The sequence below is a fragment of the Taudactylus pleione genome, unplaced genomic scaffold, assembly GCF_031769625.1.
Source record: "Taudactylus pleione unplaced genomic scaffold, aTauple2 ptg000845l, whole genome shotgun sequence".
Classification (NCBI taxonomy): Eukaryota; Metazoa; Chordata; class Amphibia; order Anura; family Myobatrachidae; genus Taudactylus; species Taudactylus pleione.
The window spans coordinates 1,644,344-1,660,038 of NW_028285247.1; the positions used below are offsets into that span (position 1 = coordinate 1,644,344).

At 44.6% G+C, this 15,695-nt stretch overlaps 1 protein-coding gene across 1 annotated transcript in view; it reads left to right on the forward strand.

Moving 5' to 3' along the window:
- VWA1 (von Willebrand factor A domain containing 1) overlaps positions 1-15,695 on the forward strand; it is a 268,972-nt gene that overhangs the window by 87,308 nt on the left and 165,969 nt on the right. The window contains exon 2 of the mRNA XM_088458647.1: positions 4,958-5,524. Within this exon, the coding sequence (XP_088314773.1) occupies positions 4,958-5,524 (567 nt within the window). The remainder of the gene's footprint in view (positions 1-4,957; positions 5,525-15,695) is intronic.

Below are 15,695 nucleotides of genomic sequence, written 5' to 3' on the forward strand. Positions count from 1 at the left end.
AGACATAGGGATTTAGCCAGTGGATGCTAGTTATGTACAGCTGATGAGATAGGTCTCGTGAGAGATTTAGCCGATACATGTGATCTTTAGCAGACAAGAGAGATTTTGCTTCAGACGCAGGGACTTAGCTAGTGGACACTGGTAACTCACATCTGATGAGATAGGTTTAGTGACAGATGTGAAGTCAGCTGATATATGTGATTCATAGACGACAAGAGAGGCTGAGTGATACTTTGAATCAATATCGCAGCACTGCAGTAAAGATATATTTCAGACCTACTATATTGAGTAACGGTGATAGCAATTGTACTTAGTAGTTGGTCACTAGGGTATTTGTATAGCCTCATTGCCTTAATTTCACCTATTGCAAGTCCACTATTCCTGATCTATATAGGGAGTTTTTAAGGAAACACGTTACACAACATTGAATGTGTATTAAGCCGGCATACTTACGTGTATCCCTGTTCCCTACATACAACAACCGATTGAATTTATGAGATGCTGAGAGTCATGATCACTATTTTTGGGAATAGTTTACTGACACTATATCAAGGGGTTTAATATTGAACTTGACTTTACAGTTCAGGGAGAGCAGCAGTGCCTGGCCTGCATATAAACCACTTGACTTACAAATTTAAGATCTCTGGGCCTGATTCAGAGCCGCTCTTTCGCTCTGAGCGATGTTCGCACAACTGCACATGCGTATGCGTCATAATGTGCATGCGCAAACCAGTCATTGTGCTCCAAAATCGTGCGCTCGCAAAACAGCGACAGGTTGCTAATTTGATTGACAGAATGTACTGATTGTGGGTGGTAACAGGGGAAGGTGCTTGAAAACGGGGGGGTGGCGATCCGAACGCAGGCGTGCATAACGGTAAAAAGGACGTTTAATGGGAGTGCATAATTAGTAAAGGAGCGTCATCGACCACGTCACTTGGTTGTCTTTTAGCCTGAACTGCTCGCAGTGATAGCGGTAAGAAAAACCTACCACAAGCACTGCGAGCAGTTCAGATGCCTTTCGATGTACACGATTAATCTAATAAATACCGGAGGCAGGGCCGTAGCTAGGGTAGTGTGGCCGGTGCCATCGCACAGGGCACCACAGGTCAGGGGGCGCTCTTTGCTGTTTATTATCATTCTTGGTTGTAGCTTCTTCTTATTTCATCCCCAGCATCTCCTGGCCTCCCCTATCTCTTCCCTGGCCCTTCCCCATGAAGCCATGGCCCTTTTTTGGGTGCATTATGTGCCTTTGAAAAATGAGGGGGGCGCCAATGCTCTTTCTGGCACAGGGCACCAAAAAGTCTAGTTACGGCTCTGACCGGAGGTGACGTGTGATGCGAACGGCAAAGGGGCGTCTTTACAAAATAGCGAGCGCATTTTTCGTTCGCTCACTCAGACATAGAGGCGTCAACAAACCGCAAAGAGCGAGCGCTCAATTTAAACAGCCGGCCCCTTTTTTGGAACAACCGTCCGCAAATAGCGTCCGGCTCTGAATCAGGCCCTCTGTCCCTTATTGAATGAGGGGACAGTAGATTAATTATTTGGACATCTGAAAGGGGCTTGATGACCAAATAAGTATTATTTAGCAACTTACTTCCCCGTTCTGTGTTAGTTTATATATCACATTATAGACCATTTGTTATATTACTGTTCAAGTCCAGCAGCACTGGCAACACTCAACTGGGCAGTATATTTACAGAATATCATTGATATATTATCTTTAGAACTATTATATTTAATATTGACCTAGGTTGAGTGATTTACCATCATTTTCTATAGACACCCGTGTGATTATTAGATTAGAAGCCATTGAGCTATATGATTGTGAGATACAGACATAGGCACTTATATAGACAACACACAGTGGTTGAATTATTTTATTATTACAATTTTTCTTTTTTATTATATTTCACTTTTCAATATTTTAGATAGTAATAATAAAAGTTATATTTTAACCATACACATTAATTCCCCGGTTATTATTATGGATCGACTGTATACCCAGATCTGAGAGTGCCCCATAAAGGAATTTCTTTTTTTCTTCTTTTGTTTGTACTGTTGTTTTATTCCAGGGTGCACCTCCCTTTATGATATCATGTATTGATTTTGCAATTAAATATGATAGGGAAAGATCTGTGATATAATTAATTATATACTTCTGTGCGGGCGATTCACTTTCTCTTGCAAATATTGTATATTTTTGAGAGGAAAACATAAATGCAATTAGAATACTTATGATTTATAGCAGACTTTGTGCCAGATAGGCAGCTGGGTATCATAATGCTGTAATGATGGGTCTATGTTTATGTGGAGGCCTGGAGCTATAGGGCCTGATTCAGAGCCGGATGCAATTAGCGCCCGCTCGTCCAGAAAATAGGGGTGGCTATTCAAATGAACCGTTCGCTCTTTGCGGTCTGTTCACGCCTCTAGGTCTGAACGAGCAAACAAAACTTGCGGTCGTTTTTTGGAAAACTACGCCCCCTGGCCGTTCGCATCCTACGTCATGTCCGCTATTTATTAGGTTAATCGAGTACATCGACCAGCGTATGAACTGCTCGCTATTCTTGTGGTTGTTTTTTGCTACCACAATCTTGCGAGCAGTTCTGGCTATAAAATAACCCAGTGACGTGGTCAATGACGCTGCTGTTTTAATTATACACACCCATAAAACGCCCGTTTTGACCTTTAAGCACGCCTGCGTTCTGATCTCCACTCCCCGTTTTCAAGCACCTTCCCCTGTTACCACCCACATATGCCTCATCCTGTCACTCAAAGTAGCAGGCATTCGCTATATAGCAACAAACGATTTTCGGCCGCACTAACTGGTTCGCGCATGCGTATTATAAACCGTATGCATGCGCAGAAGTGCGAACATCGCTCGGAAGGAGTGTACTGCCGCTTACGAGCGGCTCTGAATCAGGCCCATAGTCCCATCCCATCCCATCTGGGTTTTTTCCAATTACTGTTTTTCTTCCCAATTACTGTGTTTCAAAAGCAAGAAAAAGTGACACATCACAATATTCTTGATTTGGGTCTTTCTCAAAAATAATTAACATTGCAGAGCTAAATATGTCACTACTACTTCGCTGTATAAGTGATTGCTTTTTTAAAATATTAAAAGATCAGACATATTAAACACATACTTGCCGACATTCAGCTCCCTCCTTCTGGGAGGGAGGTGAATGTCTGCGCACAGCGGGGGGCGTGGCCGGGTAATGATGCCGTTTTGGGGGCGGAGCCACATGATCGCGTCATCATGGCTCCACCCACCCTCTTCACAATGCCGAAAATATTGGCATTGTGAAGCAGGGGGCGGAGCTACAATGATGCGTTTAAGCGTGAATTGCTGAATCATGCAGCTCACGACCCCCCTGCCTTTCTGGGGTGTCGTGAGCTGCACCCGATATTCGGGAGGCTCCCAACCAAATCGGAAGGGTAGGCAAGCCTGATTAAACATATGTGATCATTTGAACAAGACTCATCTAGTGGAACTGCTGTACTGTATGCGTAATAGACTAGTTCTGCTTCCAATCACTTCTATCAGCAGTGTATCAGAGCCAGTGATGCAATGACCTAAATGAACTGAACTTTTGAGTGAACTAGATCATAATGACCTAATCACCAAAATTAACCAGATTTCCCATCCCTACATAGTTGTGTGCACAGTCAGTGATTCCTTAGGAAGCACCAATCCCTACTTAAACCATCTCCTCCCGGGATCTCAGGGAAGAGGCAGCCTCTTTTTGAATCCAGTATGGCCGATGTGAAACTTCAGTATCAATATAGAGCAATTTCACATGAGCCATCTTGGATTCAAAATGAGTCCGTCTCTTCCCTGGGTGACAGCTGAGATGCGGGGAGGAGACAATAGCAGTGACTGCTGCCCAGGTGAGTAGTCTATATGTCCCTGAGGGGTGGGTGGGGCAGTTTGTCTATGTCTTGGGTGGTCGGTAAGGTAATCTGTGTCCCGAAAAACGGAGGGGATTGTTAGGGCAAGCGTCCCAAGTCCTGGGGTGAGAGAGGGGTTGTCAGACACCTCTTGCCCTGAGCCTGAATGTGCCTATGCCCATCCTCCTGCTCCTGGTACATGTCGTGTTAGATCATGTCATCAGGATCGGGGGTGGTGGCCAAGGTACTGGCAACAGTAGCAACATTTCTGTGAAAAGGGCACTTGACATCATCTTACAGTGCAATACTGTACATTTTTATGGCTTTTGTGCAAAGATCACGGACTATGACAAAATCCCCCCCTCCATCCCCAAAGCAATAGAAACAAATAAACAACTGTGCTTCCAGGTTGCTGGATCCATAGTTAAATGTTGACAGTTATGCTGTACTTGCAAAAATACACAGTAACCTTTATATTAGAGGTAAGTTATAAAATAATATTCCTGATAGGGAAACTTGGCTACCGCATATCTAAAGAAAATGCATTTTATCTGCTTTCCACTATTATAGTATAAAATGATATAGTAAGCATTATAGTTAGGATCTGTGGAAAAACAAGACTGCGGTTTTATTTACAGCATTTTTTGCCATTTGCAATAAAAGTGTTTAGTGTGAGTGTTTGTATGTGTTGTTTAAGTGCAACACTTTCTTTTAAGTACATATATATGTATTCACCAGTACAAATTTTTGAATGTTCACTTTGGTAAGCAAATTATGTGGTTTTTTTCCCATCCTATAATAGAAAAAGTAATTGCAGGGAGCTTTGTAGGGAAGATGGAGAGAATACAATACAAGAATGTAGAATTAAATTTACAAAAGAAAATAGATTTTTATAGAGCTGGTATTAAATAATATTGGTCAGGCTGATGGAGAGCTGTTATTAAATGCATTAAATGTTAACAACTAGTATATAAATAATTTGACATATAATAAAAATAATACATACAGTAATATTGTGTCTTGCTAAAAACAAATTTAAGAATCACACTCTTTTTTCTTTTTCTCTCAGATCATTCCAACTTTGTCCCAGATTCTGAAGGTGACCTTCTCTTTCTACTGGACAGTTCAGGAAGTATCACATATGATGAGTTTTCCAAAGTCAAAGAGTTTATTGGGGATCTACTTTACCCATTCAGAATTGGTCCACATGACGTACAAGCTAGTGTTGTGCAGATCAGCACCAACCCTACTTTGGAATTTCCCCTCAACCAACATAGTTCCAGTGAAGATGTCCAAAAGGCCATCCAGAACGTAAGACAGCATATGGGGGATACAAACACAGGCAAAGCACTCGAGTATGTGACAAAGAACCTAAATACAGAAAAGTTTGGTTCTAGGGCTGATGTCCCAAAAGTCTTGGTGTGGATGACTGATGGATTATCCACTGATGACATATCCCAGCCAATGCAGCTTCTCAAGGACATGGGTGTTACAGTATTTATTGTTTGCACAACAGGTCGTGGAAACTACCAGGTTCTTTCTTCAGCCGCCAGTCAACCAGATGAAAAATACTTAAAGTTTGTAGACAAGGATGACCTTGGCCTCATCACTAAGGAGCTACGGGACTCTATTATTGGTATGTGTATACAGCATTATAAACCCGCTTTTAGGAACAGATATACACACACACACAACTTGTGTTCATATAAAAAAATGTACTATTAAGGAAATAGCGTTACGGGATATCTTCCCATTAATACTCCCTCTGTTTTTTAGTTGGTAGATGTAAAAGGAATAGAGGAGACCCTTGAAAATGGCTGAATGTCACCGCCCCAAGGGGATCCAGCTTGGGAATGTGACACCTTTGTAAAATTTTGCCTATTATTTTTTTTCAGTGTATAGAGCATATATAGGTATTATCCTATTGAAGACTGGTAAATTGAGAGCACTGACTGTCACATTTATTTGATGATGTCTAAAAATTCTGACATGTTCTTTAACTTGCTGAAGTTGACTGGGATACTATTATCCAAGTCACAGTCACAAATGATTTTCCTGAACTTGCTAGAAATCACAGGAAGAAGAACAATAATCAATAAGATGTAGCCTAATAACATAAAATATAGAAGTTATTCTGTAATCTTATCAATAAGGTCTCCAAAACTCTCTCCTTTTCTCCATTTAAATGCCATCAAAGCTACAAATTTGAAATATTCATATAGGTACTAGGACATAGCAATACATTGTTTATTGTTAACCTGATGTTCAAGTACACCTCTGGTACAGATATTAATTCTACACTCTATTAGACTGCTACAGCTACTCCTACATAATTAGTGCAGGATCTTAATGTTACTTGGTACAAATAATAAGGCTGAAACTGCATGCTGCTATGACATCATTTTTTTCCCTACCACTGTGGCCAAATCAACCAATCCGCAAGGTGTATTTCTTCAAAATGGGTTTGTCTGTTAGCCACTGTCTGCATTGTTAGTTACAGTATCACCTCTATTTTATGATCTTCTTCAGAGTGTTAATTTACATAATGGACATATTCAGTAATATATTAACCAGTCACTTATTTCAGCTACATTTTTCAAGTTAGTAATAGAGAGCTTTTGCCTATATTGTTATTTTTAATATATCGTATGTGTTTTCTGTTAGGAATGTCAGAAATGATGTCATTTGTGGAGTCAGAGATCTGTGAAATACAGAATTCTTTGACAATTTGTACAAGACATCATACTAGAATTGATAATGCATTGACAATGGTTTGGGAGTCTTCAAGCCGGAGAGCGATATCAGGATTGTGCACTGGCAGGGTACCAGGAAATTTAGATTGTATGGAGTAGCAGATTATCAAGCATTCAGCATTGCACCATTCTACTGTTGTTTCAGGAACTCAGTATTGCACACTGGTAGCAAAGTGTTTGGAATTCAGGTTTGCACACAATAGAGTGTCAGGAATTCATGATTGCACCTGAGTAACAGTGTCAAGAACTGGAGTTTTTACACAGATAGAGAAATTCCAAGAATTGAGAGTGGGGGACCGTATTCAACTTGAAAACTGAACCAGTTTGGACTTGGCATTTCCCTAATGCTTAGGAAAGGTAGTAAGTCAATGACCATTATTTGTGCATTAGAGACACATATTTTAAAAAATAAAATTCCATTTGCACTCCTCCTGAGAGAGGTGTGAGTGCCCCAGTTGCATAGGCTGCTCTGAAAAATGTTGTGGATGCTGAAACTGAGGTGCCAGTCTAACTTGTGACTTGTTCCTTTTCCTGAAGCATTCCTAAAGAGGAGGAAAACTTGTGAGCAATTAGCACATCTTTGTCTGGAAGATCTTGCCAGGATGTTGCGATAAATGCTTTGTTCCACTGTAGCTCTGTGACTGTTGTGTGGACTTACAACATATATTGACCCTCTGTCTGAGTCCCTTGAGCTGTAAAATACTACTGTAGATGAGACCTAGGTCATAGAAGATGCTGCAAAAAAGTCCCCAGGAAGCAAGCACAGTTATGAAGCAATGGGTCATTACTCTGCAAGAGTGGAGAGGCCCAGGACAGATCTTGACACATGAGCAAGGAGATTTTATGGGTAATTTGGGATTTTTCAATGTGGAAGTGCTCTTATCAAGTCCATCCATGGATGATCTCCTTGCTGCTCCCTCTACACTGACTGTGTTGTCATTTTCCTCTTATACGGAGTCAGTAGCTCTTCTATATCTATCTATTTATCATGTGGTTATGCGACTTGTTGGCATTACGAAAGCGGGCAATTCAAAAAAGGGTTCCCTATTTATATTTCAAGCCGTCAAAGTAGACAGGTGGTTGTATTAGGCACAAAGAGGAAAGGTTTTAATTGTGTGATAGTTTTAAGATATAATATAATGTCACGTAAAATACTAATACCTAATTACATGACATAAAATTATCCAGGTACTTCAGGGCATTACTCGTACCACTCTAAAATGCGCTGTGGACTGAATACCACATGATAAGATACTGCACCGCATAGGCTACACTCCGACCTGTATAGCTGGTTCCACGATCTTCTCATCGGACCACTGACAGACGCAGTGCGCCGGGAGCTGGAACAACGAGCTGAAAGTGGGGAGGACCTGGCATCATCAGCGAGCGTCACTCAAGCCACGCTCTAGCGCGTTTTGTAATCAACTTGGTTACAGAACTGGCTTGATCGAAGCACTAGAACAGCGCCAGCAGCCAATCCCTGCACGGCTCCATATTATCAATTTACATATGTAAAAGTGTGAGATGGATGTTTGTTTAGATATGTAAATTGATACATTCACCTTACACATGGAGCTATTTGATCCTGTATAGTAAGCATGCTAATTCTAACTATATGAACCTAGGTGTAATTGTCAGTTTGAAACCATTGCAACTAGGCAGATCTATGTAGTGTGCAGCTACACATCCAATCCCCTGCAGCCACACACTACATAGATTTGCTCAGCTTCAATGGTTTAACTGACATTGCAAGTACCTTCATATAATTAGAATTTGCAGGCCTCCTAAGCAGGAGCAAATAGCTCTGTGTGTAAGGTGTCTGACTGCAATGTGTGAGGGTGGGTTGGAGTCCCGGGTATGACATTATTGAGAAATGTGTGTGTTAGGTGCACATATTCTTCTGTGCCTACAGGAGCCCTGGTTGCTAGCCCCGCCACTCACACAGCAGCAAACACTGACAGGGGGGCCCCGCAGCACCAATAATTCTGACCACAAAATGCTTCTTACACAGAAGAGAACATGAGCAAATTGCCCCGCCCCCTCTGAGCCCAGTGCGTTACTGGCTATTTCCCTGATAGGGGTCCAGAATTCCTGTTTGCCAGACCTCGGCTTGCTTACTTCCCTTCTGTATTCCACTACCAGCCTATCACACTAGGAACCAGTGCATGGGGCTACAACCTGCATACCCGATGCAGGAAAGCCCAAAACTCCTTGGGGGGTCTCTGTTGAAAACTACTAGTGCATTAGTCTCTGAGCCTATCTCTCTGGTTACTGATAGTTTTAGAATCCAGAGTCCTCTGCAGGTATGTGACCGGAAGTTACCAGGAAGCAATTCAGATTGCACTTTATACTCATTGAGGAATCCATGATAAGGCTTCCAATCACCATCATATTTGGCAGGCGCGAAAATCTGAAGATTGGATGCAGCTGCTCAGAGCTGTAACAGGGCTCTATGCCACGCTGTGCCGGCTCTAACCCCTAATCCCTTGACATCGCAATGTCACGCCTAGGGGTTAAGGCCATCGTATTCAGTGAGTGGAGCTTAGGATGCTCTGGGCAGCTGCACTTGCTGCAGGTTGCCTGTTCAGAGTGTCCTTGGATGCTACGGGCGGCTCTGCAGTAGCGCTAGTGCCTGCAGGGTGCCAATCTCAGCAACCTGCAAGCCACATGCAGGTGTTGTGGGGAAGTGATGGTTCCGCTCACAAGGCCCTGAGCTCTGTGCTGCATCACTGATTGCATACCCCTAGTTATGTCCCTGCAGCTGCTAATACATCAGCTGAAGCTGGATTAGTCTTTGAGTTCTGGAGGGCAAACATCCGGGTTGATAACTCTTGCAGAAACTGCATCACCTGCTGTGCAATACCAAATTTTAATTTATCACCATCTGGACAATCGCACTACCGCCTCCAGGGGAGCTGCAGTCCAGGAGATCAGCGACACTTTTGCAGCTCCGCTGTCTAACTTTGGAGTTAAATTGTGTCAAGCCACTTTATGAAGTGTTTTGCATCGAGGTGTTAGCCTTCTGCTGAGTATTTTAAAACCAGTGAAATCTTTAACTTTGTATCCATATAAGACAGACATGCCTAGAAAGCAAACCAATGTTTTATAACAAGGACTGGAAAGAGATTGATGCTTTAGTCTATGTACTAATAATTGCGGCCCAGCCGCAATTATTAAGGATCCATCTCTCCGGGAATATTTTCATATTTAATTAAAATATCCCCGCTATGTACCAAGGGGAACTCGCAGGGACAGCGGTTGCGAAAACCGCCGCCCCAGTCAGTTATATCCCTGGCATTGAAGAGAAGTGTTCCACAGAAGTGAAAGACTTCTCCAGGGGAAGCTGACACTGCGCATGCGCACAACCAAAGCCATAACTAGACTTTTTGGTGCCCTGAGCCAGAAAGAGCATTGCCCCCCCCCCCCCCCAAACATAAGACGCAATCCCAAAATTTCCACTATTTTTGATTGCTATCATCAGAAATTGCTGGGCAGATAGCTCCATCTGTAAGGTACCTGACTGCCATGTGATAGGTAATGGGTTTGAGTCCCGGGTATGACAGTATTTTGAAATGTTTGTGTTAATAAAAGAGGATGTGACTGAAGGTGCTTGGGGAGGTGGACAGATGGAGGAGGAGTTGGCCAGGCGGGAGATAGGGGCAGCCAGGAGATGCTGGGGCTAAAAGAAAAGAAAGCTACAAGTGAAAATTATTATAAACAGAAAATTGACAGGCCCGAACAGTGCCCCCTGCGCTGCGGTGCCCTGTGCCATGGCACATGTCGCACCACTCGAGTTACGGTCTTGCGCACAGCGTCAGCTTCCGTGGCCAGCCTGGGTCTGCAGGGGAGCGATCAATAGATCTCTCTCCTGCCCCTGGAGCCCCCATAAGCAAACAGTAGTTTACACCATCTGAAGATGGTGTAAACTACCGGGACTAAACTCCGAAAAGCTCAGCTTCTTGGAGTTTAGCACATAGGGGTCAGATCGTTGTCCCCATTGACAATAATGGGGACTGCGATCTGAAGTGCTAATTAGCACTTTGCCGGAGATCTCTGTGAAATCTCCTGCATTGTGCTATTAGCACATAGGAGCAATACATAAAATTATGCAGAAACTGCAGTATCTGCATAATTTTATGTAAAAAATAGCTTGATACATAGGTCCCTGAGTATTTAAAATAAGGAGATTGTTTGAGTTTTGTATCTTTCTGTAGGTATTGTAAAATGTATTACCGTATATACTCGAGTATAAGTCGACCCGAATATAAGCCGAGGTACCTACTTTTACCCAAAAAAACTGGGAAAACTTACTGACTCGAGTATAAGCCTAGTGTGGGAAATGGCAACAGCTGGTAGTGCCCCCAGTAGTAATTCCCCCTGGTTGTGCCCCCAGTAGTAATCCCCCCCTGGTAGTACCCCCAGTAGTAATCCCGCCTTTTAGTGCCCCCTGTAGTAATCCCCCCTTTTAGTGCCCCCTGTAGTAATCCCCCCCTGTAGTAATCCCCCCTGGTAGTGCCCCCTGTAGTAATCCCCCCTTTTAGTGCCCCCTGTAGTAATCCCCCCTGGTAGTGCCCCCTGTAGTAATCCCCCCCTGGTAGTTCCCCCAGTGGAATTCCCCCCTTTAATGCCCCCTGTAGTAATCGCCCCCTGATAATGCCCCCTGGTAGTGCCCCCTGTAGTCATCGCCCCCTGGTAGTGCCCCCTGTAGTCATCGCCCCCTGGTAGTGCCCCCTGCAGTCATCGCCCCCTGGTAGTGCCCCCTGTAGTCCCCCCCCCTAGTAGAGAGAGACGTGATAACAATAAAAAAAAAAATAAACACTTACCTGAAACTCCCGCTCATGGTCCCGCCGCTGTCCGCTCCTGGTCCCGCCGCTGTCCGCTCCTGGTCCCGCCGCTGTCCGCTCCTCCAGCCGCTTTGCATGGGAGAGACGTCGTCATGACGAAGTGTCTCCCATCACTCACTGCAGGAGCCGGAAGATCTCTCCCGCAGTGGGAGCAGCAGCAGCCGCTGAGAGTCTGACAGACTCTCAGCGGCTGCTGATTACAGCAAACACATAGCTGCCGGCTCCAGCGGCTATGTGTTTGGCAGTGTGTAGAGCTGACCGAACTCCGTCCGGTCAGCGCTACACTTGACTCGAGTATAAGCCGAGGGGGACTTTTTCAGCACATTTTTTGTGCTGAAAAACTCGGCTTATACTCGAGTATATACGGTACTTAGCTAAAAGGTCAATTGCATGAAATACACAAAACTAGATGGAAAAGGTGATAATGAATTTTGCTACATAAGTAGATTGTTAATTATAAAATGATACTAGTGTTTTAAAGCAGAATTCTTTATCACTTATGGGCTTTTTGTATATTATTCTGTATTAACCGATTTATTAATTCTGGGGTCGAAAAAATGATGTGTAACTAAAAACTGGCAGAACCTGACAAGATAAGGTGCCAACAACAAATAGTCCAGCAGCAAATATCTAGGGCCGTGGGAACCTTGGCTTTGTCTAGATTTTATCATACTTTAAGTATCCAAAACATTTCAGAAAGAGACTGCATACAGGAAGGTTTTATTCCTTGTATTTACTAGCTGGGACATTCTTTGTAAAGATATAGAATAGTCCGGTGGTTCCCAAACTTTCTTGGTTCATGGCACCCTTAGTGTGTCAACATTTTTCCGAGGCACCCCTAGGTGCCAGTGGGGCCAAACTCTGAAAAGCTGTGCTTTTCGGAGTTTGGTACATAGGGATCAGACTGTAGTCCCCATTGATAATAATGGGGACTACGATCTGCAGATCTAATTAGCCTTTTGTAGGAGATTTCTGTGAAATCTCTGCATTAGGCTATTAGCACATAGCAACAATTCAAACTGTTATTTCTACATCATTTTATGAAAAAAAATGCTTGATACATAGGCCCATAAATCTAAATCAAAACCCTCAGCGCTGTCACTTGGGTATAGAAGTTAACACACAAGAAGATTGTACTTACCTGCCATCCTCTGGTTTCTCTGTGTCGCTTCTGATCAGCTGCCAGCAGGACTCCATCGCCTTCAGCAGAAAAGGAGGACGAAGGTAAGTGGTAAAAGGGGCAGAAGTGGAAGAAAAGGAGTGTCAGGGGAAATTGCACAGCATGAAGAACAGTGGGTTGTGAAGGGCACAGGGGAAAGGTGGGTGGTGGGGGGACATGGATACATGTATTCAGGTTCGGCGCTAGGTTTTGCTGCACCCAGCGCCGTCCTGTGTTGCCGCCCTTTCCCTCCTCCGCTCCCTCCCCCTGAGCTTACATATTCACTCTACCACCGGGAGGGAGGGTGGGCGTTTCTTGCGCCCACCGGTTACAATGGTGCTCCGAGCGACGGACCGGCTTGCCCGTGCCTGGAGCCGCTACCGATTGTATTGGAGACTAGATCAGCATGGTAATATACATACTGGGCGCAACATATGCACACAAACACTGGGGCTTGGCTGAGGGGGGCATGGTGACATACACACTCGGGCTTGGTGGGGACATGCTGATGCATACACTGGGCTTGGGGGGGACATGGTGATAAGCATACAGAGTCCTTGAGAAGGAATAGTGAGACACTTACCCTGGGTCCTTGGGGGGAACATGGTGACATACATGCTGTGGGAGGGGGCATGGTCACACTCACTAGAGCCTGTGGAAGGCATGGGGGCATACACAATTGGGCAGGGGGGGGATAACATACAGTACTTTAGGCTTGAGGAGGGAAGGGAAACAGCTGTACAGTGATTTAGTATAGTACTATTGGAAGCTGGGGCTAAGCAGCATTGCAGAGACTGTAACACTTGGAGAAGGAGCTCATCACAGGGAGTGCAGCATGTACAGCATCTCTATGGAAATGAAGACCAGGGCACCCCCCCCCCCCTCCATTGTTCCGCAGCTGCATTTGGGTAAAATGAGGGGCGTTTGCAGGCGGCGTGATGCATCACTGCCGAGCCGGCCTCCACTCTCTGTCGGCACCCACAGCTTCCAGTCCACCCACATCACGCCCCCACATGCAGTCACTGGAACTGATCAGCAGCATCTTATTTCTTTCAACCCCCACAGCCGCCAGGCAGGCAGCTGTATGCCCGGAAACTTGTTTATTAAAAAAAAATGTATTCAATACATTGTCCTGCCATAGAAAATCTGGACCTCCCAGCCGCGGCACCCTTGTAAGTGTGCTGCAGCACCCCAGGATGCCGCGACACACAGTTTGGGAACCGCTGGTATAGTCACATTTATTTCAACAGACCATTTTACTTTGTGTTCATGACAGGAATATATATATCTCTCTTTTAACCTATCCCTCTCTCCTTCCCCTCCTTTACCTCCTAAGGCTACCATTACTAAGCGTAATATTGAGACTATTGACACTTTTGCTTTTTCCTCCCTACTGGACTCTCTTCTCTCCCATATCCTTTCTCTCTCCTGTCCTGAACAAGCTACTTCCCTGTACAATTCCTCCCTTACTACTCACCCTCGCAGATCCACACCACAACCGTGGCATTCCAAATGCACCAGATACCTGCAAAAGTGTTCAAGATTGCCGAGCGTCAGTGGAGAAAATCACTCTCTAAGGCTGACTTCCTCCATTTCAAATTTATTCTCTTCCTACAGTGCTGCCCTGTCTCTCTCCAAACAAACATATTTCAAGAACCTCATCTCCTCCCAGTCCTCAAACACCCGTCATCTCTTTGCCACTTTCAACTCCCCTCCTCGCTCTATGCATTTGACTTTGCCAACTACTTTACATCTAAAATTTACTCCATACGTGAGGACATCATATCCCATCAGACCCTCAGCACTCCTCCCCCTCCTTTCCCTGATCACCCCTCCCCTTCTGTCTCACCAACTCTGACATCCTTCTCCCCTGTTTCTGGAGAGGAAGTCATGGCCCTCATCCGGTCCTCCCCTCCTTCCACCTCCACTCTTGACCCTATCCCTTCCTATCTTCTCTGTTACCTGTGTCCTTCTGCTTGTTCCCATCTTGCTCACCTCCTTAATATCTCCCTATCATCTGGCACTGTCCCTTCTGCATTCAAACATGCCCTTGTCTCCCCCATTCTTAAAAAACCTACCCTTGATCCTAACATACTTTCCAACTATCGACCCATCTCTCTTCTCCCTTTTGCTTCCAAACTCCTTGAGCGTATTGTCTATAACCGCCTTACCACCTTTCTTTCCTCCCACTTCCTCCTTGACTCATTTCAATCTAGCTTCCATTCTCTCCACTCCACTGAAACTGCCCTCACAAAAGTCAGCAATGACCTTCTTGCTGCCAAATCCTAGGGCCACTACTCTCTGCTCATTCTCCTTGACCTCTTTGCTGCATTTGACACTGTAGACCACACTCTCCTCCTGCAAATCCTTTACTTTCTCGGTTTATGTGGCACTACCCTCTCATGGCTTTCCTCCTACCTCTCTGATCGTTCCTTCTCTGTGTCCTCCCATGACTCCTCTTCCCCCCCACTTCCACTAGCAGTAGGAGTTCCCCAAGGTTCTGTTCTTGGACCTCTCCTTTTCTCCCTATATATGTCCTCTTTAGGTGAACTCATAAACTCCTTTGACCTCCAATATCATCTCTATGCTGATGATACACAAATTTACCTTTCCACCCCTGAGCTCTCCCCCTTGCTCCTTACCCGTATTTCCAACTGTCTTTCTGCTGTCTCTTCATGGATGTCCCAGCGCTTTCTTAAACTTAACATGTCTAAGACTGAGCTGATCATCTTCCCACCCTCTTCCACTACATCACTTCCCACAATTTCATTATCTATTGATGGTACAACTATCCCCTCTAGCCCCAAAATGTGCTGTCTTGGAGTTATCCCAGACTCCTCCCTCTCCTTTAAACCACACATTCAGCACCTCTCGCAGTGCTGCCATTTCCACCTAAAAAATATTTCCAGGATTGGACTACTGTAACCTTCTCCTAGCTGGCCTCCCAGTCTCTCACCTCTCTCCACTACAGTCGGTTCTCAATGCTGCTGCTCGGCTCATCTTCCTCTCCATACGTTCTACATCTGCTTCCCCTCTCCTTCAAGCCCTACA